This window comes from Hyperoodon ampullatus (assembly GCF_949752795.1).
Source record: "Hyperoodon ampullatus genome assembly, chromosome: X".
Classification (NCBI taxonomy): domain Eukaryota; kingdom Metazoa; phylum Chordata; class Mammalia; order Artiodactyla; family Ziphiidae; genus Hyperoodon; species Hyperoodon ampullatus.
The window spans coordinates 87,187,285-87,212,736 of record NC_136913.1 but is presented as its reverse complement, the minus strand read 5'-3'; the positions used below and the strand labels follow the sequence as shown (position 1 = coordinate 87,212,736).

General features: G+C 39.8%; 1 protein-coding gene across 1 annotated transcript; it reads right to left on the bottom strand.

The window, feature by feature from the left end:
• Positions 1-1,332: 1,332 nt before the first annotated feature.
• On the bottom strand, positions 1,333-24,839 carry CSTF2 (cleavage stimulation factor subunit 2; the record flags this gene model as incomplete). The annotated part of the gene is made up of 15 exons (XM_079727519.1): positions 1,333-1,537; positions 3,697-3,822; positions 5,140-5,250; positions 8,916-9,208; positions 9,371-9,546; positions 10,335-10,476; positions 11,122-11,181; positions 13,707-13,769; positions 18,392-18,515; positions 20,851-20,988; positions 21,082-21,201; positions 21,697-21,833; positions 22,864-23,033; positions 23,374-23,452; positions 24,782-24,839. 14 exons carry the CDS (start codon positions 24,837-24,839, stop codon positions 3,700-3,702), a joined length of 1,794 nt encoding a protein of 597 aa, XP_079583645.1. The 3' UTR covers positions 1,333-1,537; positions 3,697-3,699.
• Positions 24,840-25,452: the final 613 nt, after the last annotated feature.

Genomic DNA, 25,452 nt, shown 5'->3' with positions numbered 1-25,452 from the left:
AAAAGGTAATGATAATAAGTCCTACACATAATCAACATCTAAGCCTGAACTGGGGATGAGCAAGATACCCAGAAAGCTCCTCAGCTGTTTTGAGCAAGTTTTTCTCCCTAGGTTGTAATATCAAGTATCTTATTCAGCAAATTTTTGTTGCAGTAAATGTTTACATATCAGAGTAGAAAATCCCTCAATTTTAATGTCTCTCATAAAGTTGATTATCTTTGCATTCTTTTGCTTCACAGGTAAGCAATATGCTATTACATTCTCTAAGCCTATGGCAGGCTTTTAATTCACTTGACCATAATCCTAACCCAGAGGCTAGGACTCTGAGAACATAAATAGGCTCAGGAGTAGTTCCAGTGGAACTTTACTAATTATTAAGGCACCTCTTAACCTCTTGAGGTTGGCCTGATGGAGAGAAATCATGTTTCTCCTTAATGCCACTATGAGAGAGAGAATACTAGGCTGGAAGAGCAATAGGTTAGAGCCAGTGGCACTGATTATGTTCACACCTATTTGAAAGGAAGCAGGCAGGCGCAGGCCTAATGGGCAATCTGACAGCTTATGCTCTACATTTGGTCCTCTTAAAATAAATGAGAAAAATGTAAAAGTTTTAGAGTTTCTATGTTTTAGTTTCCCAGAATAAATTTGGTTACTGGGTAGGGCTGTAGGTTAGTAATTATTTAGAAGGCAGGATGAAATGTATTTTGTTTGTTTGATTTCTGTTCAGCGTTTATTTCACCTTGAACATGTCAAAAATTAGTGGCTTTCTTAACTTTTAAGGTTGACTACCCAGACTGAAGAGTTTTAAAACAGACAAGAAAATGTCAACAGTCTCTTGTGTTGTTGACACACTCAAACCAGTGATCATACATCATTTTTGTCTCAACTCTAAACTATGCATGTGAAGAGACTTGGTACTGACCAAAAAATACATTTTGATATTTGGATTTTTCTAAACTAAATACACTGCTCTCCTAGGTAGGCTCTTTGCATTGTTGGCCTTCTGACCATTTTACAGCTCTAAGCACATGCTATTGTCTCCCAGTAGACTCAGAAGTTCTAGCAAGCTCTCAAAGGGCAAATATTATTCCTGTTGGAAGCAAACTAAGCAAAAACTAAGTTCCAGAAAACACTGTTTCTGAGAAATTCTCAAATATCATTAAGAAGAATAAATGGTTAACTTAAAAGGAAAAACAGAGCTATGGCAACATAATATTAAAGTACAATACTGCAGTAAGGGTAGAAAACACATGTAAGGTTTCACCCTTGGTGTTCAGCCTTTTAAAAGCAAAAAGGTCATGTATATCGATTTGCAGTATACTAAAATTGTGTTCAAAGTTTATTTCAAGTCACAGAAAACATACAAACTAAGACAACAGAATGAACTGATTTTGTTCTGAGAGAAGGTGATGGGAGTCCTCCACCTGGCACCAATTTGAGTCATTCAAGGGTTAGGATGCAGTATCCATCTTTTTGCAACATTTCAACAAAGTTATGGAATTAACTTCCAGATTTGTTGCCAGGTAGTTTTGAAAACCTGTAAGGAAAAGTAGGGAGAAAGCCATCAGAAGTGGAGACAAAGTTCTCTTCCCCAAACATCAGGAAAAAAAATTTAAAGGTGGGGGAGGGAGGCTACACATATGAGCAAATCACCAGGGACAGATCCCTAAGGTGTCTGCCTCTTGCTTCTGCAAAGTAATCATCCCTTACAGTGGAGTTTCTCAACCTCAACACTACTGACATTTAGGGCCAGAGAACTCTTTGTTATTGGGGGATATCCTGTGCATTACAGGATGTTTAGCAGTATCTCGGGTCTCCACCCACTGAAAGCCAGTAGCACACCATACCCCCTAAAGCTGTGATAACCAAAAATGTCTCCAGACATTTCCAAATGTCGTGTAGGGGGCAAAACTGCCTCTGGTTGAGAACCACTGACCTGATGGTAATGGTACATAAGCCTGTCAGTGACAGCAGAGCTGGGTCACAATGAGCAAGGTATAGGACGGAGGGAGAGCCAACATCTCAGCTACAGTATGCACAAATACCAGCAAATACACATTAAAACCTTCCCTGCATAGAACTACATACACAGAACTGCACAGAACTACGTGTGCGTACACACACACACACACACACACACACACACACATTAATGCAGGTTTAGTAAAAATGGTAAAAGGTGAATAAGGTCTGTAGTCTAGTTAACGGTAAGGTACCAAAGTCAATTTCTTCCTTTTGCACTATAAACCAAAAAGGTATGTGTACAACAGCTTCCCAAGATGTTATCATTGCGGGAAGCTAGGGGAAGGGTACACGAGGCTCTTTGTCGTACTTTCCCAACTTCCTGTGAATTTTTAATTATTTCAAAATAAAAGATAAAACAAAAAACCTTGCCCTGTGGTTTATGTGCAAGGCTTTAAAATGAGATATCTTACAAGCAAGAATACACAATGAAAGAACTTTCAGAAACATTTTTACCTCTACTATCCCAAAACATAATTTCCTCACATTGTAGGGGATGCCTTCTCTGGCATAAATAAATTAGAAAAAGTAAAAGAGAGGAATAATTTTTTTATATATCTATTCCTCTGAATATAACAGGTCTATAGTTTTATAGGTCTATAATAGTCTATACTTTTACTGAAGAAAATAGAATGCCTTGGGTATCTGGACTAAAAGTGCTGGTCATACTGAAAGTCTACTCCATCCATCTACGACAGCTTCCCATTAAAGTTCAGTCATTTAAAGTCTAGATACAGATATAATGCGTATTTCCAGTTTGGATGTTTTAACAACATTACAAATATGGATTAAAATACAATATATTTAGTAAAGACTGCTAGTTAGTGTAAATGAGTTCACTGTCATATGATAATACATGGATGGGAATTATAATAAAGATGGAATAAAAAGCAGAAATTCAAAATGTGATATTCCAACTGATATTGGGACAATGTACATTTTAAACTGTTCTTAGAAAGCAGAATTGTTTATGAAATACAAGATGTTGGGGAAAAATTCTTTAAAAAGAAACACCAATACATGTAATCAAGTTAGGTCACATGACTATGTTCCTTTTTACCTGACTGATGAGCAAGAAAAATAAGGGCAGCAGTGTACAGCAACCTCTAAAATGTACAGGGACTGATGGCGATGGTGGACATTCACTACCTTAAATTATGTGCTGTAATAGTTTAACCTCAAAGTATTCAATGTAAAGTAAATACTGGAAACTGAATGCTTATACGTTTTATTGAAATGGTTTGTATTTTCTTCATTTTGATGGGGAAATATTTTATTTTATTTATGCTGTTTTATTTTGGAATAAAATAACAACTGATTCTGGAGGAATATACGATCAAACTATATTTAGGGGTTATATCTAGGGAATGAGATTGAGAGGGCAGAGATTTTACCCTGAACTTTCTACATTTCTGTATTTGATTAATTTGGTTAAATTGATCATATGTCACTTTTGTCATTAGGAAAGAAAGGTTAAATTAGATTACAATCCATTCAATAACTGAACAAATGCCTATTGCCTTCCCCTGTCATGATAGGGACTGAGCTACTGAAGGGTGAAGGGTCTAGCCAAGAGGAGTGAAGGCCTTGGAGAGTCTTGTTGGTTAAGCTTGAAAGTATATATCCCAAATGCACGAGAAGCTTGTCTGACTCAGGCAGGGTAAGTCTGCTCACCTTTTAAGGTGCTCCAGTAGATTTCTGTATTTGTTCCTTTAAGATCAGGATACTCTGCCTCTGCTCAGGAGGCAGCATGGCGATCTGGTCTGCAGTTAGTTGAAGAACCTGCATGATCAAAGCAGCCTGTGCAGAGGAAACAAAGGTAGTGAGTTTTAATGATGGCAGCTAAAAAAACACCACCAGCTTCTGTGCAAAAAGGAAGGATAGAGGAAGGATAGTTCACACACAAAAAACAGCAGGCCAAGAAAAATAAAAACCAAATCAAACCAAAGAAAAAACCAAAACCACCTGGTGAGAAAAGGCACAATGAAAAACACAAGCACAGGGGCTTCCCTGGTGGCGCAGTGGCTGGGAGTCCGCCTGCCGATGCAGGGGACGTGGGTTGGTGGCCCGGTCCGGGGGCATCCCTCACGCCGCGGAGCAGCTGGGCCCGTGAGCCGTGGCCCCTGGGCCTGCGCGTCCGGGGCCTGTGCTCCGTGACGGGAGAGGCCGCGGCAGTGGGAGGCCCGCGTACCGCAAAAAAAAAAAAAAGAAAAAAAAAAAAAAGAAAAACACAAGTACAATGCCTAAGATCAGAAGACTCAAAACAGACACCTTCATGAACCCCAAATTCTTACAGACTAAGGTGACACCTGTGAGCCCTGGGAAGTCTACAGTTTTTAATCCTGCTTTAAAAGCTTCTCCTGGGACTTCCCTGGTGGCACAGTGGTTAAGAATCCGCCTGCCAATGCAGGGACCATGGGTTTGAGCCCTGGTCCAGGAAGATCCCACATGCTGCAGAGCAACTAAGCCCATGCGCCACAACTACTGAGTCTGTGCTCTAGAGCCCGTGAGCCACAACTACTGAGCCTGCGTGCCACAACTACTGAAGCCCACGCACCTAGAGCCCGTGCTCCACAACAAGAGAAGCCACTGCTATGAGAAGCCCGCACACTGCAATGAAGAGTAGCCCTCGCTCGCGCAACTAGAGAAAGCCTGCGCACAGCAACGAAGTCCCAATGCAGCCAAAAATAAAATAAATTTTAAAAAAAGTTCCTCCTTTTCACAAGTTTTAGCCTTTCCATCAGATATGAGTTCCCTACAATGGTCAAATATAGAAACAGAAAGATATGCTCATGGGGAATCTACTATTGTTTTTAGGGATAAGGTAAAAAAGGGAGGAAGAAAGGGATTTGGATTTCTAGGTCAATCAGGGCTGCACACAAAAAATCTACTGGCAGATGAGGTGAAATGTAAGATAAGCTGCCATTCACATACATCCATTTAAGAATTTTAGGACCAAGCCCACAGATTTTCAGGTGACAAGATCATGAAGAGTTCTAAGAGTAAAAACACCACTTCCAAAGGGACTCTGAAGACCCAGGACCTCCACATGGTGACTGTGAAAAGAGGACTCCAAAAGACTCGTGCATATGGAGGCAGCTGGACAGCATTACTTACCTTCTCATGGTCCTGCGGAGTGACTTGGTTCTGGCCAGGACTAAAGCCACCAGGCTGGCCTCCACCCTGAATGCTCGCTCCTTGCATGCCCGCTCCCTGCATGACTGGGACCTATGTGCACAGAGAGAGATGAGGAGAGATTTTCGGTACTTCTCATTTAGGTAACCAGAAGCCAGTAATAACAGCAATGTGAAAAAATATCTGATTGTGGATATGAGTTAAAAAAGCAAATTAATGACTCTGAAGATCATTTCCTACTCTTAACATCAGCAGAAGGCAGGGTTTAGCCAGAGATCAACTAGCAAGTTGACAAATTTCTTACAATAGCTCCAGCATCATCAACAAGTATCACACGGCACAAGTGGATACCATCGAATCAAGCAAAATTCAGCCACATAAGCACAGGGGAAACTGGGAGCATTCTAGAAACTAGCACTCAGTGGAAACAGAAACGAAAGCCGACAGATTCTAGAATAACGTATATTGGTCCACTGGGGAAGCTACATTCACAGGGATACCGCCTACCTCTAGTTCAATCAGACACAGGCCCTATCCCACAAGTAAGGCAGAGATGATCATAATGGCAGAGGCAGAAAGGAGATGGGAAGGCCTCCAGGGAAAGGACTACTATTAGCCCAACATTTGCTTTTTATAACTTTCCTCAGAGAATATGCAGCAGTTGCTTTCTGTTAAATACAGACCAAGAAACACGACTGACCTGAGTTAACAAAGTGCAGTTATATCATGCTTACTGGTACTTAAGATCTTTGATGGGTTCAATGTTTTGGAAGACAACCAGAACACAAGGAAAAGGCCTCAGAGCACCTAGAATAACTGTTAAAAGGTCCCTATGCTGGATTTATGTTCACACTCAGGCATTCACCCAGAGCTTAGGTGGTACTCTTATTAAATACAAATTGTTAACAAACATGTTACCTGCTTCCCCAGCAGATGAGAAGCAGCAAAGCATGAAAGAAATGTGGATGAACCATTAGGAGCAGATATCATGACAGCAATGTGAAGAGCCAGGTGACAACCTGACAGTGAAGGATACCAGAAAGCAAAACAGGAGATGCTATGTTTTCTATTATAGCCTATACAATAATGGGTACATTTAATGATGACCTTGAGTAATCAAAAATGATCAAAATAATTTTTTGTATCCTGTTTAAGAAGAGAAGGAAGCATAGTATACTTTATAAATGATTTTTCATTAAAATAGTTTAAAAACTTGGTTGAATAATTCTATTATCTGGAACATTCATTTGGATGCATTAACTAATTTCCCAAAGACACCAGAGACATGAAGCATTAGTACAGCTTTGTACAGATTGCTAGAATATTATCACTTTCTGTTCTTTATCAATACTGAATCCGGAGACCATTCTGAACCTTAATGAGCTGTCACAGACCTGAAAACTCTATGAGAACAAACTTTTTGAAGCTTCAGTAAATACTAATTTGAGGTACTATAATGTGATCTAACCATTTAATAATGGCCATTTAAAGTTTCCAGAAGAGCCTGTTCTAGGCTCTCAAGTAATAATACAGCTGACCACATAACCAGGTTTGCTAAGACAGTCCCGGTTTAAGCTTCTGCCCCACAGTAATTACTAACAGCACTCTCAAATGTGTCCCTGTTTGGATAGTAAGTTATATAATCACCCTAGTAATAAGCCTTTTACCAACAAGTTTCCAACTAGGTGGACTGAAGTTAATTTTAAAATTTGATTTAAAATTATGAGTTAAGGACATATTGTTCGGTTAAAAAACAAGGTGCAGAACAGTGAAAGGAGGAAAAAGTAAGAATACGTGTATATTCATATTTTCAAAAATAAGAATATATATTCTTATTTGCTAGAAAGATACATTAAAATAAAAGTGATTATCTATAGGAGATGGGGGTCACAAGGGAGACAGGTACGAGGAGGAAGTGAGGTTCTTACTGTATATCTTTTGTACGAGTGAATGTATTTTATATATTTATTCATACGTAAACATATTAAACAATTTTTTAAAAGTTTGAATATAAAGTTTTTATTTTCTCTACCTCAGATCTAATTGGCTTTATAGAATCTACTAATGAAAACTATAATAGACGTAATATTAGAGTAATGAGTTCGAGTACTAGCAGATAAAGGAGCAAGAAATTATTTTTTTTTTTTTTTTTTTTTTTTTTTTTTTTTTTGTGGTATGTGGGCCTCTCACTGTTGTGGCCTCTCCCGTTGCGGAGCACAGGCTCCGGACGCACAGGCCCAGCGGCCATGGCTCACGGGCCCAGCCGCTCCGCGGCATGTGGGATCTTCCCAGACCGGGGCACGAACCCGTTTCCCCTGCATCGGCAGGCGGACTCTCAACCACTGCGCCACCAGGGAAGCCCAGCAAGAAATTATTGATAAATGGTCTTCCAACCATTATTTTCGACATCTTTCTCCAAAGAATTATTGACAGAACTATATAAGGACATCACGTAGTTATTTGTTATTTATCTCCCCACTAGCATATAAGCTCCATGGAGGCAGGACTTCGTTTTGTTCACACTGCTATATCCCCAGTACCTATAGCTCTGTCTGGTACATAGTAGGTGCTCAATAAATATTTGTTGAATGACTGACTGAAAGCATAAAACCCATTTTTATTATGAGGCTACTGACCATAGAGGGTATGATAAAAATCAAAGCCCACAAACACATTTTTTAAAAGTGAAACTTGAAAAACAATAGAAAACAGTTTTTTTCTACACATACCAGAAAGCAACATATTCATATTTCATATTAGAGAGGAGGGATAGACATACATATACAATGTGCAGATAACAAGACAGAGTAGCATAGCGGAAAAAAGAGTGGGTTCTATTCCTTGCTCTGCCACTTTTTAGTTGTGTGAATTTGGATAAGTCACCTGAATTCTTGGGTCTCAGTTTCCAAACCTATAAAATGAGAGAACTGGGTGACTGACATGTTCCATTCCAGCTCTGACAATACAGTTCTCTCTCTTGTGCATACACACACACACAAGGGGAAGTAAGGCACAGAAGCATATGGAAGAGAGAAGAGATAAAGAAGTACATAGAGGAAGGAGGAAGTCACATTGAGGAAAAATGAGGGTGGAAGGGCTAGAGTGAAACGAAGGTGTTAGCGGAAAAACAAAACAAAACAGACCAAACTCAGAGGGAAGATACACATGTACTACCTCCCCACAACCAACTGGAGGGTAAAAAGGATGGAGATAAGAACACATAGACAATCATAGACCACCATTACACATAGCTGGAGAAAGCCAAATAAAGAGAAAGAAAAGATAAGAATTTAGTTGCACAGCTTTTAAGACAAGCATTAGTAGATTGCCTTTCAACTCCACTGTTCACTTTAGGCTATGTGATGAAAGTAAATTAAAATAGATTTCTGCAAACCTAAGATCAGCTAAATGACCACTAATAGCTCTTCATATGCTCTAATGCAATGGTTCTTAGGGTTATACATTAGAATCATTTGGGGGAGATTTTTCAAATTATCCATGCCTAGATTCCAATCAGGGATTCTGCTCTGAATGGAATTTGAAATTGTGGGACAAGGTTACACTTTTGGACTATAATCCTGGTAGTCAGAAAACCACCACACTAAGGAACACAGAAACTAAAGGAAGGGAGATTCTAATCTTCCCCAAAAAGCTGAGAAAACAACCCAAATCAGAAAGCAGTAATAATCAGCCTCAATAATCAATTCCTGAATAGATAAAGATTTCACATACAAGTGAGAAGTGAGTGTTACATATACCTGTCTGGATCCCTGGGGGCCAACTGTCCCCATGTTAATTGGACTGGGACCCTGGATGCCACTAGGTATAGGGCCTCTAGGGCCTGGGACTGGGCCCCTTGTATCCATGCTTCTGGCATCCATTCCTCTGACTTCCATTGCACGGGCCTCCATTGCACGGGCCTCCATCGCACGAGCCTCCATTGCACGGGCCTCCATCGCACGGGCTTCCAATCCTCTAGCATCTAATCCTCTTGCCTCCATGGCTCGTGCCTCCATCCCTCGTGCATCTATGCCTCGGGGATCTCTTCCACCTATAAAAAGTTGCAAGAAAACCATTGGGTAGCTACCCACCTTTACTGCAATAATAACCAACAATCAAATAAACATTCTGTATCCCAGATTGGAGCCTAAGACAGCACGTTCAACATGAGCCCACAACTACCGGTCAGCCTTGTGACGTGGTTTCCCCTCACCTCTGCCATCCAGTGGTGGACCCCTCTGATCTAGCATGGGTCCTCTTGGCTCTGCCATTAGAGGTCTGGGCTCAGCTAATGGCCCTCCTCGTATCTCATGTGGGGGTGGGCCACGGCTGTCATGGCCAGGGACATGGTGCATGGGCGGACCCTGATGGGGTGGTCCCAGGTAACCTCTAGAGATGGAGAAAAAAATGTTATATTTTAAAACAGAACAAAACAATAAGAAAAAAGTGTCAACCCGAAGATCAGTAAAATTAGATAAAGAGCTGATGTAAACATCAGTCTACAAATGCTAAGAGAATAACACAGAACAGGTCAAAGGAAAGCTATCGAGATGTAAATCCATGTATTCTAGAATTTCATATTTGGTCAGGGCGCTCAAACTAAGGAGGAATGAATGGATATGCATTATATATAATGAATATGCAGTAGGGTGCTTAAGAACATGGGTTACTGCATTGGTTCAAATCTAGGCTCTATCATTTATTAGCTGTGTGATCTTGGGCACATTTGCTTAACTTCTCTAAGCCTCAGTTTCTTCATCTGTAACATGGGACTGATATTAGTATCAATCTCACAGGGCTGTTGTGTGAATTTAGTGAGATGATCTCAGTAAAGTACTCAGAACGGATTGAGAGGCATAATCCCCACTAATACCAATTATTATTATCATTGCTATTATTAGTATTACTACTAACAATAAGCAATATAAGTTTTTCCTGTTTAGATATGTGTGCTAGAATTTCCAATTTCTGAGGATGGAGTAGCAATGGTTAGTTCAAAATGACATACTCAACTACATAGTTCTGCCCAGGAAGTGCTTCATCTTGGACAGTGGCCATGAATATTTATTTATCTTTTGAAGTAAGCAAACAGGCACAACTGGTATGAAAAGACTTTGTTCTCAAAGCAAGGGGAAATTCTGATTCCTTCAATCTTTTCTTTCTGTGTCAGTGCTTACCTAGGCTCTACCTCTCCAGTTACAGAAAGTAAAGTGCCTCCGCGTGGGTCATTTGGAGCATCTCCCAACAGACCTCGAGGAGTTGGGACGTTGGCAGGCAAGGGCCCACGCTGCATAGCTGCTCTGGGGTCTTGCATCGGCACTGACAAGCAAACAAACGGGGAGATACTGCTGTGAAGGACATGTAAGGCAAGAAGAAATGACTCTATATACCACTGACAACATAGTTCAGACCCCTTAGAGTGGGTGAAACCTCACCACAACAGACTTCTCTTGCAGCTCAAGAACAGAAGCAGGGTGTAGGCAGAATCTGTTCCATGTCAGAGGTATGGATGGAATTATGTAAAGAACAAACTGGAGAGCAACCTGCCAAGGCCTAGCACTGCAACCTGAAGAAACTTAGGCTCCTGGTTTTGCTTATGATCAGTCTTAGTTCAAGGACCAGAGTCACAAAAGAGAGGAAGGGCCTTGGCATATGTGAACACTGCCATTGCTCTGCAAGAACCTGCTGTTTCCTTACAGACTGCTATTCCATCCAAGCCTCCTGACACCAGTAGGGAGGGAGTACAACCTCAGACAGATGCCCATATCATCCATGTTCTCTGCCCTGTGTGAAGAGGTCAATCTTAGGCTTGTGGCCCCAAAAGGAAAAAATGAAAAAACAAAAACCCAAAACACTACCCTTTTGCGTTCCGAATGTGAGGATGACTGCCAAGCAGCCCTTGACCTCTCAACGTCCCACCCTGAACACCACAAGCAAAAGGAAACCCGCAGATACAATGGGTACCTTGAACTCGCTCAATTGATGCAGGCCCGGTGGGTCCCACAGGCGAGTGCTGTAGGGTTCCTAGGTGAGCAGTAAGTTCAAAAGGAGAAAGAACAGACACTTAAAATAGCTTGCACACACACGCAGAGGCACACAGACACTGGAGATTTACACATATAAGTTAAAGAGCCAAGAGTTCATTAGCTTGCCCTGGGCTACAAAATCTTCCTAAACTATGAGCTTCTTTGGGATCTGAAACTGTTCTGCTTTGATGAGATTGCTTCCTAAGGTAAAACCTGTGGGCCACTGATTTTATTTGGGCAGGAATAACCAGCCACTTTCAATTTACACCTCTCCTACTGGGATTCCCCTTAAATCTTATAATAGTATGAAAAAGAGAAACAAAATATAAAAAGGATGCTTCTGAAACTCCAGTTAGGCAAAGAAGGTAAACATATTTTCATAAGCAAAAAATGAAAGAAACTGTACTGAATCTGGAAGGCAAGATTTATTCTGGAAAAGCCCATTAACAGAAGTGGCACAGTATTATTTTTGTCATAATTTAAAGCACAAAAATTTCTGCTATCAAATGGGGAAATGCAGTGAATGAACTTTAGACAAAGAAAGAGAATATTACTCCTCAAGAAGTACTCTGCCACTGTAAGTTTTTGATAAACAAACATCATGACATCAGCAAATAAAGACTAATAAGATGACAAGGGCGTCAACACTAAACAAAGGTGGCAGAAGGCAAGAAGAAGTCTCTTCTTAAACATCTCATTGTCTCTTTTCAACATTACAAATGTGTAAAAGAAGCATGGATTGCAGGAAAAGAATGACAAACTGGGTACAAATGAAAGATTCTTGCTTCCTCTGCTGGGTACTAAAGGAAAAGTATAAAAGAAAAGTCTCATTTTGTCTCTTCATGAAGACATCCTTGAAATACCTTCAAAACTCAAGTCATTTCCCTTTGTTAACTTTTGACCAGAAAGGTGAAGATAACTGTATCAAGGAAGATGTCTTGTGGAAGTGTGTATTAAACAAAGTTTGATTTATTGATGGCTGGGGGAGAGGTAGAGGTATGACTGAAACTTCTAATTCCTTCACACTACTGCAGAAATACTCTGGGGCACATACAAGATCTACTGATAGCAGCCGAGGGGGGTGGGGCACAACAGCATAACAGCACGGTCTGCTCAGATGAAGTGTCTGGACAAAGAGCTTGTTCCACTGTTAATTGCCTGACAATATTATTAGCTCTGTCACTTTAGCAACCAATATCAGTATACAAACCATAGACAAGGAGTACAGTGCATAGGCCTATATCTTAGTATTTTGCTTTAAAAAAAATGAGTTTTGGGGAATTCCCTGGCGGTCCAGTGGTTAGGACTCAGCACTTTCACTGCCGTGGCCCAGGTTCAATCCCTGGTTGGGGAACTAAGATCCTGCAAGCCACATGGTGTGGCCAAAAAAAATAAATTAAAAAAATTTTTTAATGGGTTTTACTTATAGATCATATGCTAATAAGAAGTAACTTAAGCTTCCCTACACTTGTCCAAAGCAGTTCTTTCTCATCACAAGGACACAATGAATAAGAACAGAAGACATTGGAAGGAAACAGAAGCAGTGTGATTGACAGAAAGAGGATAGATTTCAGAGTCAGAGACTTTGGAATCTTAGCTCTGCCACTTATTAGCTGGAAAAGAAGACGGATGCACCAAGCCCAGGCCACATTACTCAGATACCAGTATTTACTTACCATGTCCCCTTGAGGAAGTAACTCAGAACTCTGAGCTTCCAGCTCTTCACCTGAAAACTGAGGTGCTGCCACCTAACTCACAAGGTTGTTTATGAAAATTAAAGTGCATGGCCTATAGGATGCGCTCAGGTTTATTGTTAGTTCCTTCAGTTTTCTCACTCTCTCTCTTCCTGATGTTGGTTTCAACCGAATCACTGCATTTTCTTTTCTTCAAACTCCAGTAACATAGAGAAATAACGTGGACATTTTGGAGCGGCTGCCACTGTGGTATCCAGTGTTACTGCTACAGTATAACATACACTTACCAAGCAGGCTTCACAGACCTTTGACCCCCTCCCAGTTTTCTCTGGGGTTTAAATTTAGTCTTCCACATACCCAGTCACATATTACATGGTCATAATTAAAATTCCTTACTCAGATCCCCATAGAGGGAGTGAGAACATGTAAGTAGAGGCATTAAACTATCAGGAAAAGGCAACATAAATTAAATAGAAACAAAGGATCCATTTGCTTCATCATCAATTCTTGTAGAGCTGGGCTCTGAATCACTAGATAGAAGTCGAGACAGTGCTGCCCAACAGAATTTTCTGCAATGATGGAAGTGTTCTATATCTGCAATATCCAGTATGGTATATCCACTAGCCACATGCGGCTACTGAGCACTCAGAATGTGGCTACTGTGAATAAGAAACTGAGTTTTACATTTTACCTAATTTCAATTTAATTCAATTTAATTAATTTAATATTTGAATAGCCACATGTGGTTAGTGGCTGCCATATCAGATAGTGCAGATATAGAACATTTCCATGTCTAGTCCACATTAATCGGACATTAATATTTATTTACCTTGTCCCCGCTCCATGGACACTGGTCCACTTCCTGGCATTCCAACCTGGGCCTGTATTCCTCCTAGAAGATAAAGGGCAGAAAAAAAAAACAGAATAGGACAGTAGGGAAAAATCTGGACAGTGGCTGAGTTAACAAATTTCCTTTCTGCTCCACAAGCAGAAACCTATAAAGGAAGATCATAACTACCACTAAACAATGCAGTTATACAGAAGATGGAGTTTGTTACTGTACTTTAGCCTTTGGTGACAGAAAAGTGAGTTAAAGAAGAATTCATAACCTCACTGGTTACCAAAACCTTGGCAGGGAGTTCTGTAATACAGAACAACGGCACTTACCCACGTACCTCCTCCCACAGGAGGCACTACTGTTCCCAGCGTACTTTGTAAATGGGTGGGTATACTGTTGCAGTTGTGACAAAGATTTGTGGGGGCACGCCTGTCATTTTATGAGAAGCCAACAGGATACTAGATGTCCTGCAACGTATGAGACAGTTCCGCAAAATCAAGGATTACCCTGTCTTGCAAAACTTTCAAACGTCTTGCTAAACATTCACACAAATGAAAACCTTTTTATAGTCATCTGAACTTAAATCTTGTCTGTTTTATTTGTAAACAAAGCACTTCTTTGCCCAGTTTTTACACACACACACACACACACACACACACACACACATTGAATTTTCCAAGAATGCAATTACTGAGTAAATTATGGGTATTGTATCTTGTTTTGTGTTGTAGTTGTTCAGGCAGGGACGAAAATGAGTCCAACACACGAGATGTATGCATTAAAGCACAGTGGTAGAGGGCTGCTGCTCGCTCAGGCAAAACAGCAAAGCCCTCAGTCCACTATAGCGTATTTATTTAAGTTTTATCCAAAACAAAAAGGTTCTTTTTAGCACAGGCTGTGTCGTCCTTGAACATCTAAGCAATGCATCTCCTTACTTTCTTATGCTCCCGATTATACCAAGGACATGCGTGGATCAGTGCCCAGAGCAATCAGTACTGCTTGCAGTCCTGAAACATTCTCACGCACCCAGCTTGTTAGGTGAGCAGACTCTTGGGTCACGTCTTTTCCCATGTCCTCAGTTACCCTGCTACAGTTTTGTTAAGAACTTTACCAAGAGTTTTCATTTTCACCATTCAGAAAATCACATCATCAATGTCAACAGTCCTTGTGGTATCTGAATTGCCAAAACAACATACCTGGGTCTGTCTTTTACTTTTATAGTATTGGTGCAAGCATCTAACTGCTATTTATTGTTTTCTAGTGTAGTTGTGCTTGAATACTTGCGTATTTATAATATTCTTTTACTATAAATTAATTTCCTTTTACTTCTCCTTTATATTATAGTTAGGGTAACTATACTGATTTTTTTTGGAAGCCATGTTAAGTATGCTATGTCACCTGTGCATTTCATTTCGGGATAGTAAAGGGTCACTGCAAGATATGTTACAAAAAGGAGCCACTGGGTCTAATAGTGTTGAGAATGACAGGTCTACTCTAACCAGCAGGGCTATGATTGCTATACAAAGACTAAACATGTACCATATGTCCTTGTCTGGTCCTTCCCACGTAGCAATAATTCTGTTTTCCTCAAAGGAACAATACATGCTGCGAGTAGGGAGAAAAGACAAACTGAACTGTTTGCAGTTCATTAATACTCACCTAAAATATCCAAGTACAATACATGTCACATTCTCATATCCCATTTAACATGCCAGGCACCAAAGAGCCATGAATTAAGAACCTGAGTCTGTGCTAGCCCTACCAATGCTACTAAGTAATTGTCATTTTGAACAACTGATTTGATAAAATTAACATACCCTCAGGCTTCCTCATCTGTAAAGTGAACGAGTTTATCTGAACATTGTTTTCTCAGAATGTGGTTCTCCAGACCAGCAGCGTCAGCATCACCAGAGACCTGTCAGAACTGCAAAGCTCAGAGCCCTACCTCAGACCTGCTGAAATGGAAAGTCTGGGTGTGGAGACCAGCAATTTGTGTTTTAATAAGCCCTTCAGGTGATGCTAATGCACACTAACATTTGAGGTCTAAATGATTTCAAAGCTCTCTTCTAGCCATAACATTCTATGATTTATTCAGACCACTCATCAAAACAATACAAAAATTTAGAATCTGAGGAAAGCAATGGCAGAAGGCAATATGGGTAATTTATCATACTACACTATCATATAATGGCACTTTTATCTATATGGACTAGCTTCCCAGAAGTGGAATTGGTGGGTCAAAGTGTATATGAATTTTTAATGTGAGACTACTTTCTTAAAAGGCTTAAAAAGTTCACATTTCCACCAGCAATGTATACTACCACTCTCCCCACCAAAATTAAGTGTCATCTCTGAAACTTTTGCTAGTATGATGGGTTTAAGTAAAGTGAAATCTTGTTATTTAATTTGAAATCCCCTGAATATAAATGAATGTTTTTGTTGCCACTTGGATTTGCTCTTCTATGATGTGCTCTTCTATGAAGTGACTACTCATTTTCTTTGCCTACTTTTATACTAGTTTGTTCCCCCTTCTCATCAACTGCCAAAGAGCTTCATACAGGGTATCTCAAAAATTGTAGTGAAGTTTTAAGTTTCAATAACTTCAGAACTACAAACGCTATAAATGAATAAAAAATATCACTTGAAAATTCAATTATTTAAATTCCTTTTACACTTACTTTCAACTTTTATATTTATTAATTCTCTCTTCTTGGTACCTCGGTTTTTTAAAAAATTATTTTTCTAATACTTTAGAACTAGCAGAGTTCCTTTATTCTTTAATAAGGCACTTAAGAGTATTCATTTTCGTTTAAGTACTGCTTTCACTATTTCCTGCACATTTTTGTATGAAGTGTACTACTTTTTGTTGTCTTTTAGGTAATTTATAAATTTCTTTTTATTTCCTCTTTAATTCAAGGATTACCAAGAATATGTTCCTTAACTTTACAAGTAAAGGTTTTTTCCAGTCACCTTTTAATTATTTACTTCTAACTTTATTGGCTTATAATCAGAGAATGCAGCCTGTAAAATCTCTCTCTTTTTTTTTTTTTTTTTTCTGTACGCGGGCCTCTGTTGTGGCCTCTCCCGTTGCGGAGCGCAGGCTCTGGACGCACAGGCTCAGCGGCCATGGCTCACGGGCCTAGCCACTCCGCGGCATGTGGGATCTTCCCAGACTGGAGCACGAACCCGTGTCCCCTGCATTGGCAGGCACACTCTTAACCACTGCGCCACCATGGAAGCCCAAAATCTCTACATTTTAAAATTTGTTTTTATTTTATGGCTAAGTACATGGTCATTTTTTTAATGGGGGGAGGTATATTCTCCAATCAAAAGATATAAGACTCCCTTTCCATATTAAATCAAACTTATTGATTCCATTATTTTATTTCTCAACATCCTTACTTATTTTTTGTCTACAGATGACAGTGATCCACACTGTATGTTAACAGTTCGTGACTGTTAACTACAGAAATGGAGAGTAGACACTTTTATAGCAACTTGACATTGCTGTGACATCCAAGTGCATGACATGTACTTGTCTCACTGAACAGGGTATAGACCAGTTTGGGTGTTTTTCAACTCATGTAATGAGCTACATATGTCATGGGTTGCACACTTGTCATGTGTAGTAGGACCACATTACAACTTGTGATATTTTAAGGTAAGCTAGGTACCTATAACACAAAAAAAATGTATAAAACACAGAATCTATTTCTTTCAATGAAAGATAATTTAAGTTTAATGGTAACTCTATAGGATAAGTGAAAATCGTGAGTTTGCTGAAATTTATTTGAAAATCCCTTCTCCCATTCCCTGTCAACTTAGCTCTTTAAACCTATTTCTCTATAAACCAGAACAATTTAAGGCCAAATTATTGCCTATTAGTTGTGTTGTAGTCAATCTAACCCAGATTAGATAAATTAACAAGAAGTGAGTTTGTTGTGTAAAAAACTTTAAATACTGATACACATCATATGTTCATACTGGTGTTTTATATGGGGAATCACCTATTTCACCCATAACTTTTAAAGTTATGATTGTTAAATGACGAAAAGCTACAAGCGTAATATTAATTCCTATATACACAATTTTAGTGAACATATTAGTTTTTAGAATTCTTTTTTCCTTTTGTTGTTTGGTCTAATTATATTTCATGAAATCCAATGTTATGTTTGTTACATATAATAACAAATGTAACCAGGCATTTTGCTTCTGGTTTTTTTTCTGCATGTACTTTTTAACCTAATCTGACAGTCTGGCTTTTAGTGGGAGAATTCAGTCCATTCACATTTAGCAGAATAATGACTATATGAGATTTTATTCCTTCTATCTTAACTCTATGTTTATTATTACTTACTTCACAATGTCATTTCCTTTTCTCTATATTTGCTGGCTTGGTCTAGTTTCCATTCATTCTATTTTTCCCCTTGTTAACTTGGAATTTTACTGTACTTTTTCAATTTACTGTTCTTTCCTCTGCTCTCATAATCAGACATATAGGATGTGTATATAAGAAATCAACTACTTCTTCCACCTAGGATGTATACTGCCTAGCTATACATTAGTTTAATATCAAGATCTCGTTGCCACATAATAATTTGGTTACACTATGCCATTTGCTATAACAAAACTCTAGCAAAGTACCAAAATGGTGAAAATTCTAAACAAAAACGTACCTCCAGGAGCTAAGGAACCAGGCCCAGGTCCTGTTACAGTGGCTGGTATCTGCCCTGGTGCTGCAACTCCAGCCTGCAGAGAAGCTTGCATCAGAGGAGGTGCGCCATTGACATGCATTCCACTCTGACCAAGAGAAAAACCAGAGTATGTATATACCTCTGTGAAGACTCAACACACAAAGTCTATGACCTAAAAGAACTCTTCAAATTAACACCCCCAAATATTCTACCAAATACCCTTTTCTGACAGCACGTCTCATGCAGCATTAGATTTATAACACACTTTGAACAGAAGCTGCAATACATGCAATGAGCCTGGTTACACAGAACACGATTACGACAGACCATATTATAAAAGCAGAGATTGACAAGTCTTATCTGTGTGGTGAGGCCATATATAGCACCTATTTGTTGACTTAGAGACGAGGGCCTGGCAGTAAAAGTTTTTTAAAAAAGTGTCTTGAACGCAAGAAGAAATGAGGACTCTAAAAAAAAAAAAAAAGAACCCAGAACTGCTGGTAGTCTACATTTTTTCTTTGACCAATCTTTTCTCATCACTGTCCTCAGAAATAATTCTAGTTGGGAGGGGGATGTAAAATTTTTCTAATGCTACATTAAAGCTCCTGGAGGAAAAGGGAATGTTATGTTTTCATTTGTGTATTCCCAAAAGAACTGAGCAGTCCCTTGGAATAGAAAACTAAAAACTAAGATATATATAAATATTTAAAAAATCACATATCTTCTCAGAGAACACAAACAAAACTCTAGAATAGAAAATAGGAAACTGTATAGCGAAGTGGTTAAGAGAAAACAGGTTATGATGTCAGACAGAACCAGGTTCAGATCCTGGATTTGCCACTTAGATTGTTATTTTTGGAGCAGTTAACCTCTCTGGACGTTTATTTATTTCCTTTCTATTTCTGAAAAAGTATTTATTGAATCAGAGCAGGGGATGGTAAACTATGACCCATGGGCCAAATCTGGCTCACTGCTTGGTTTCATAAATAGTTTCAGTGGAACACAATCATGCACATTTGTTTATGTACTGTCTGTGGTTCATTTCACACTCCAATGGCAGAGTTGAGTAGTTAAGACAAATTCCACGGCCTGCAAAGCCAAAAAATATTTACTATTTGGCCATTTAGAAGATGTTTGCTGACCCTCACCATAACTTTTGTATGAGCCGTCCAAATTGCTTACCTCTGCCCATCTAACAGGTGAAAAATGATAGCTTATTGTACTTCATTCACATTTATCTTATTTTGAGGTTGAATACTTTTCATACATTTAATATATATTTGTATTTCCATTCTTATGAACTGTTCATGTCCATTGCATAGTTTTCTACTGGGTTATTGGTAATTTTCTTACTAATTTATAGGAGGTGTTTTTTAATATAAAAAATTTCAGACATATAAGTTGTATAGAGAATAAAATAACCACACAGCTTAGGAAACAAATCACATATATAATTGAAATCTCCTGTATGGTCTTCCCCATTGCATCCTGTATCCCCTTCTTAGACAACCACTTAAGAATTCTTATAGATGTTTCGAAATTTTATGTAAACCATTACATACTAAACGTATTCTTTGCAACTCACTCAACATGTTCTTGGGATATATACAGACACATACATCCTGTATTTTGGAAATATTTCCACATTCACTTATTTTCACTTCTGTATGGCATTGTGCTTTTGAGTTACCTGTGTTGACACCATGTATCCTAGTTCATCTTAACTGCTATATGAAACTACATTTTTGAAAGTCATTCACGGTGACACATGTAGTTTAACTGTTGTAGAGTATTTCATTGGATAAATATACCACATTTTCTCCATTCTTCCATTGCTGTACATTTAGGATGTTTCCAATTTTTCACTATTAAAATGTGGCAATAAACATTCTTGAATATGACTAACGGCCCTTAGGTAATCAGCCTGCTGTCCATCACGTGTGTGGCAAATATTTTTTCCCAACTTGTCATTTGTCTTTGGTGTTTATTTCTTTTTCTCTGTTCAGAAATTTTTCAGTTTTCAAATATACCAATTTTTCATGGCTTCAGGGTTTTGTGTCACACTTGGAAAATAAGCTTTACTTTTTTTATCAGTAAGAATGGAGATAAGAAGAGCACTGACCTCATACAACCGCTCTAAGTATTAAATGAGATAATGCATATGGAATAACAAAGTGCCAATCACAGTGCCACACATGCACATACACACAAAATCAGCTTTAAAAAAAAGGGCATAAAGGAAGGATCTCTGTTTTACAAACTTGGCACTAAATCTGTATTCATTCAGATGTCATGTACTCTGCAACCCTGTTAACTGCTTTTATGCCTGGAAACTGAAATTATCATCTCTGGCTGCTCACCATTCTTCTTCCACTATATCCTCCTAAACTGAAAATGACATTTTCAAGGCAGTTAAAAAATGTTAAGGGATAAAGTCCTACCAAAGACTGGGCCTGAGGGGCCTGAGGATTCTGCTGGTTCATCGACACATTGGATCCTGAGCCAGGTCCGGCGCTGTGGACTGCCTGAGGGTTGCCCGCAATCAGTGTTGGGATATTTGTCTGGCGATGCAGAATTTTCTGAAAAGTGAAAAGACAAGTCTATGAGCTGTCTGTTTCTACCCCACTCAAGGTTTACCCTAGCATTTCCATAAAAGAACCAGAAGCACTCACCAAGGCAATTTCTGGATCCACAATTCTCATCACTACCTGGGCTTGTAGCAAAGCATAAGCCAGTTGAGGGTTCTGAAGCAACATGTTCCGTGCTTCCTGAGGACTATTCTGGACACAGAGCTGTGAAGATAAACAGATTCATCATCAGGTTCAAAACTTATTACTCAGAAATTGACAGTGATTTAGAGCTATTCCCATCTGAGAAATGTAATATTCAAGAGGCTTTTAAAGCTATTATCAGTTTTTACATAGCACACAAAATCTTGGTCATGGCAGGCAAGAGAAGGAAGAGGCATTTCAAATACCATAATACCACCATTTAGGAAAAACGCCACATTTTAACATCTACATTTGATATCTATGGGCCACAAAAACCCTGCCAGATTGTGTAGGTGTGTTTGTGTACAAAAAATGGAAAGCTCTTTGTACAAAATATAGAATACACTGTGCACATATGGAATACTGAAGGTGCAAGAAATGTTGGTCAACAGGCACACTTTCTATTGGAGCTCAGGAAATCATTTCCATTAACTCAATGTTAATTTCCATTAACATCAATGACTCCTTGAAGAGTTGATATGCTATGATTTTCCATAACCTAATGCCTCCTCTTACTTTCATTTGTTTCATCAGCTCAAACATCTGCTCTGGTGGAAGACTGGCAACTGCTTTGCTAATGGACTCAGGGGCATCCTCAGGACTGATCGTCTCTCCATAAGGTGACTCAATGACAGGGGCACCAGTGCCAAGGCCTGATTGGGAAGAAAGTACAAAAACATTAAGGAGGCAAATTAAAGAGCTAAATCATTTCAAGTATCTACTTTCCAGGGTTGCTGTAAGGACCTGTTGATAACTTTAAATTTTCTGGAGCTTAGAAATAAGTGACTTGCAGGACTTCCCTGGTGGCGCAGTGGTTAAGAATCTGCCTGCCAGTGCAGGAGACATGGGTTCAATCCCTGGTCTGGGAAGATCCCACATGCCACAGAGCAGCTAAGCCCGTGTGCCACAACTACTGAGCCCACGTGCCACAACTACTGAAGCCCATGTGCCTAGAGCCTGTGCTCCACAATGAGAGAAGCCACCACAATGAGGAGCCTGTGCACTGCAACAAAGAGTAGCCCCCACTCAATGCAACTGGAGAAAGCCCATGCGCAGCAATGAAGACCCAAAGCAACTAAAGATAAATAAATATTTTAAAAAAGAAAAGAAAAGAAATAAGTGACTTGCAAGTCTTTTATTTCTGTGGAGGAAAGTGACAAAGTATATTTTCTACTCTCAAAGGAAAGCTGAGACCAGGATTGTATAGGTAAACAATGTTAACATAAATTAGGGACTAGGGATATCCATTTCCTTTCACAAGTCATTTCAGAAGCAAAAGTTTCAAATAGAAAAAAATTCTAATTTCAAAATGGAATTTCTGGATTTATTACCTCATGAAAAAAGCCATGAGAATGCCTCGGTATCCCCATCAGTTACACATCTGGCAACATAATTACAGGAGTGGCAAACACTAACATAGTTAACATAACTAATGGCGTGGTAAACCTGTAATTCATCTTCAACTGTAAATCAACTCCTTGGCAATCGAAGGACTTAAGTCAACTTTACCTTATTTCTCAAAGATACCCACTTCCCTAATACAGGCACCTCAGGTGGGTCAGGTAAAGAAGCTGTGTGGCTGATAACCATTTCAGCAGATGCTAAAACATATCATTAAGTGGAAAATCTTCATTGTTACATCTTTACTAACTCACGTTGCACACAGCTTGGGTTTATACTCACTCTTCAGCTCTTCTTTGTTCTTTTCACTGGCAGCATTGTCCACTCGAAGTGCTCTCCCACTGAATTCGCGCCCATTTAGGTTTCGCATGGCACTAAGTGCTGTCTCCTGGTCTTGGTATTCGCAGAAGCCATAACCTTTTGGCTTTCCTGTCTCCCTATCATATACCAACCTGAAGAGCAGAACCAAGTGTCAGGCACAAATGTTACATACACACAGGGTTCCCACTAACATTGCCAAGTTCTAATTTGATCTACCATAAGACAAATAACCTTACCACTCTGTCTCACTGAAATACTTTTTACACATCTTTTTAAGTCAAAAAATGTATCTTTTAGTAAAAATGAATGTGAATTGTATGGTATGTGAATTACATCTCAATAAAGCTGTTACAAACAAACAAGAAGAATGCATGTGAAAACTCACCTGTAAAAGGCTTGTCATTATTACTAAGGGCCAAATTTGTGGTGATTTTAAAGAAACTTCCACCAAGTGGTAAAAGGGGATCTCACCTGAAACTAACAACAGGTCCAACCTCAGAAAAGATGTCCTTTAATTGCTCTTCAGTAGCCTCATATGGAATGTTCCCCACTAAGGAAGAAAATAGATAACATATCAAAATTCTGAGTTTGTAACCTAGATCTTTAGTGAGAAAGTATCTACATATATCACTGAAAATGTAACAACTTAGCACAGGGAGATCAGCTAGGTGGTTTGTGACCGCCTAGAGGGGTGGGATAGGGAGGATGGGAGGGAGGGAGACACGAGAGGGAAGAGATATGGGAACATATGTATATGTATAACTGATTCACTTTGTTATAAAGCAGAAACTAACACGCCATTGTAAAGCAATAAAGATGTTTAAAAAAAATAAAATGTAACAACTGGTTCAAATACACTGTTTCTCCAATCCTGGTTCCACCGTACTCCCTTAGACAAGATTTCAATCCTGTCTGCTGACTTTATTTACAAGAGAAATAAACCACTTAGACTAAACACAAAAGGTGTAGGCACTCCTAAGTATCAGTTTTCAGACTTAACTGACATGTGTTAGATTTTCCTTAACTATGGTGAAAATAAATACTTAGGCATTAGTATTTACCTGAAGGTGTTTAAGTCTTATCAATAACTACTAAAAATGTCAATATTATAATTTTTAAAGCTGGCTCATATGTCCGTATTTCTACATATACACGCACTCAAAGGAGAATGACCATGAATGTACTGGAGGATGTTTAAAAATTGTTGTCAATCAACTATACTTCCATAAAAAAAAATTATTCTGAACTGTTTTGTCATGTTCCTTCCAAAAGATGCTTTAAAATCACCACACATACTTTAAAATAAACAACTTATTTTGGCTTTAAAGATTACTCAGAATAGACTCCACCCTCTTTAAAATTTCTTCTATGAGGTCTTAGTCGTTCATTCATTCGTTTACAATCCACCTTAAGACGCCGGGTAGTCGCTACCACTAACGACGAACTAAAATGTAACGGGTAAAAAGCAGAGGATGAAAGCCCTTATGAGAGGGCGGGAAGTGGACACAAGGATCTATACCCTCAGCACACAACCTGTATTCTGGGACAGGGGGTGAGAAGTAGTATGGGACAGTTGTCATGAGCCCTTGCTTCTGGATAATAATTGAAGCTCATGAAACGAGAAACGCATATAAGCTGAACGCTGGTTTAACTTCATCAGCCACATCGTGAAAAGGCTGCGAAACCTCGGGGGAAGGGGAGCATCACTTTGCCCACGAGTCCACCAGGCTGGCCGCCCTATGGGATAGGCAGGTCGAGCTGCAAGCCCGACCCATAACCAGCTCCCGCGGCGATCTGTGAGGTGCAGGGGGGCATTCCTCGCCGATCCCTGTCTTTTTCTGTCCCTCCCCGATGCTTGGCTCCACCGAATTCCTCTCACCGAACACCGAACGTAGAGAACGATCCACCGCAGGGTCTCTCACAGTCAAACCCGCCATCGCTCTCTTCCAGCGGCTTCCGGTGCGCCAGAGCACACTTCCGTACGGCGCGTGAGCCCAGCGCCGAACAAGCTTCCGTACGGCGCGTGAGCCGGAAACTCCTGGGCCAGAAGGACGCAGGGTCCCTCCCCCGGCGTTATTCCGTCACAGCCGGCACTTGTTACATCCATGAGAGTGCTGCTCTCCCCGCTTCCTCCGCGCTGGGCTCCCGCCTGAGAATAACTTGGTTCTGAGCTGGAGCTCGGCTGATTTGAAGGCTTTTAGTATGTAGAATTCCGTATTACTCATTTTATTCTTAGGCTAACGCAAGTAATTGTCGACCACAATAATGAGGCGGCGGCGGCTTTACCATGGTAACAGGGAAGTCATATATAAACAACCGTGGCATTTTCATTTTAGTTCCGCCCTGTTGCGGGAGGGAAACGCTTGGCCCCGCCCCAGCGGCGTGCGTTTTATTTTTTTGCAAAAGCTGTGAACTTTCGGGGCGACATGAGGAAAGACAGTCGCGGCAGCCTAGAGAATGGGGGCGCTCAACGTCAAGGCGCCTACATAGCTGAGGAGATGGGGAGGTAAACGCAGAAGAGACCCCTACCTGCTCTCGTGCAGCCTATGG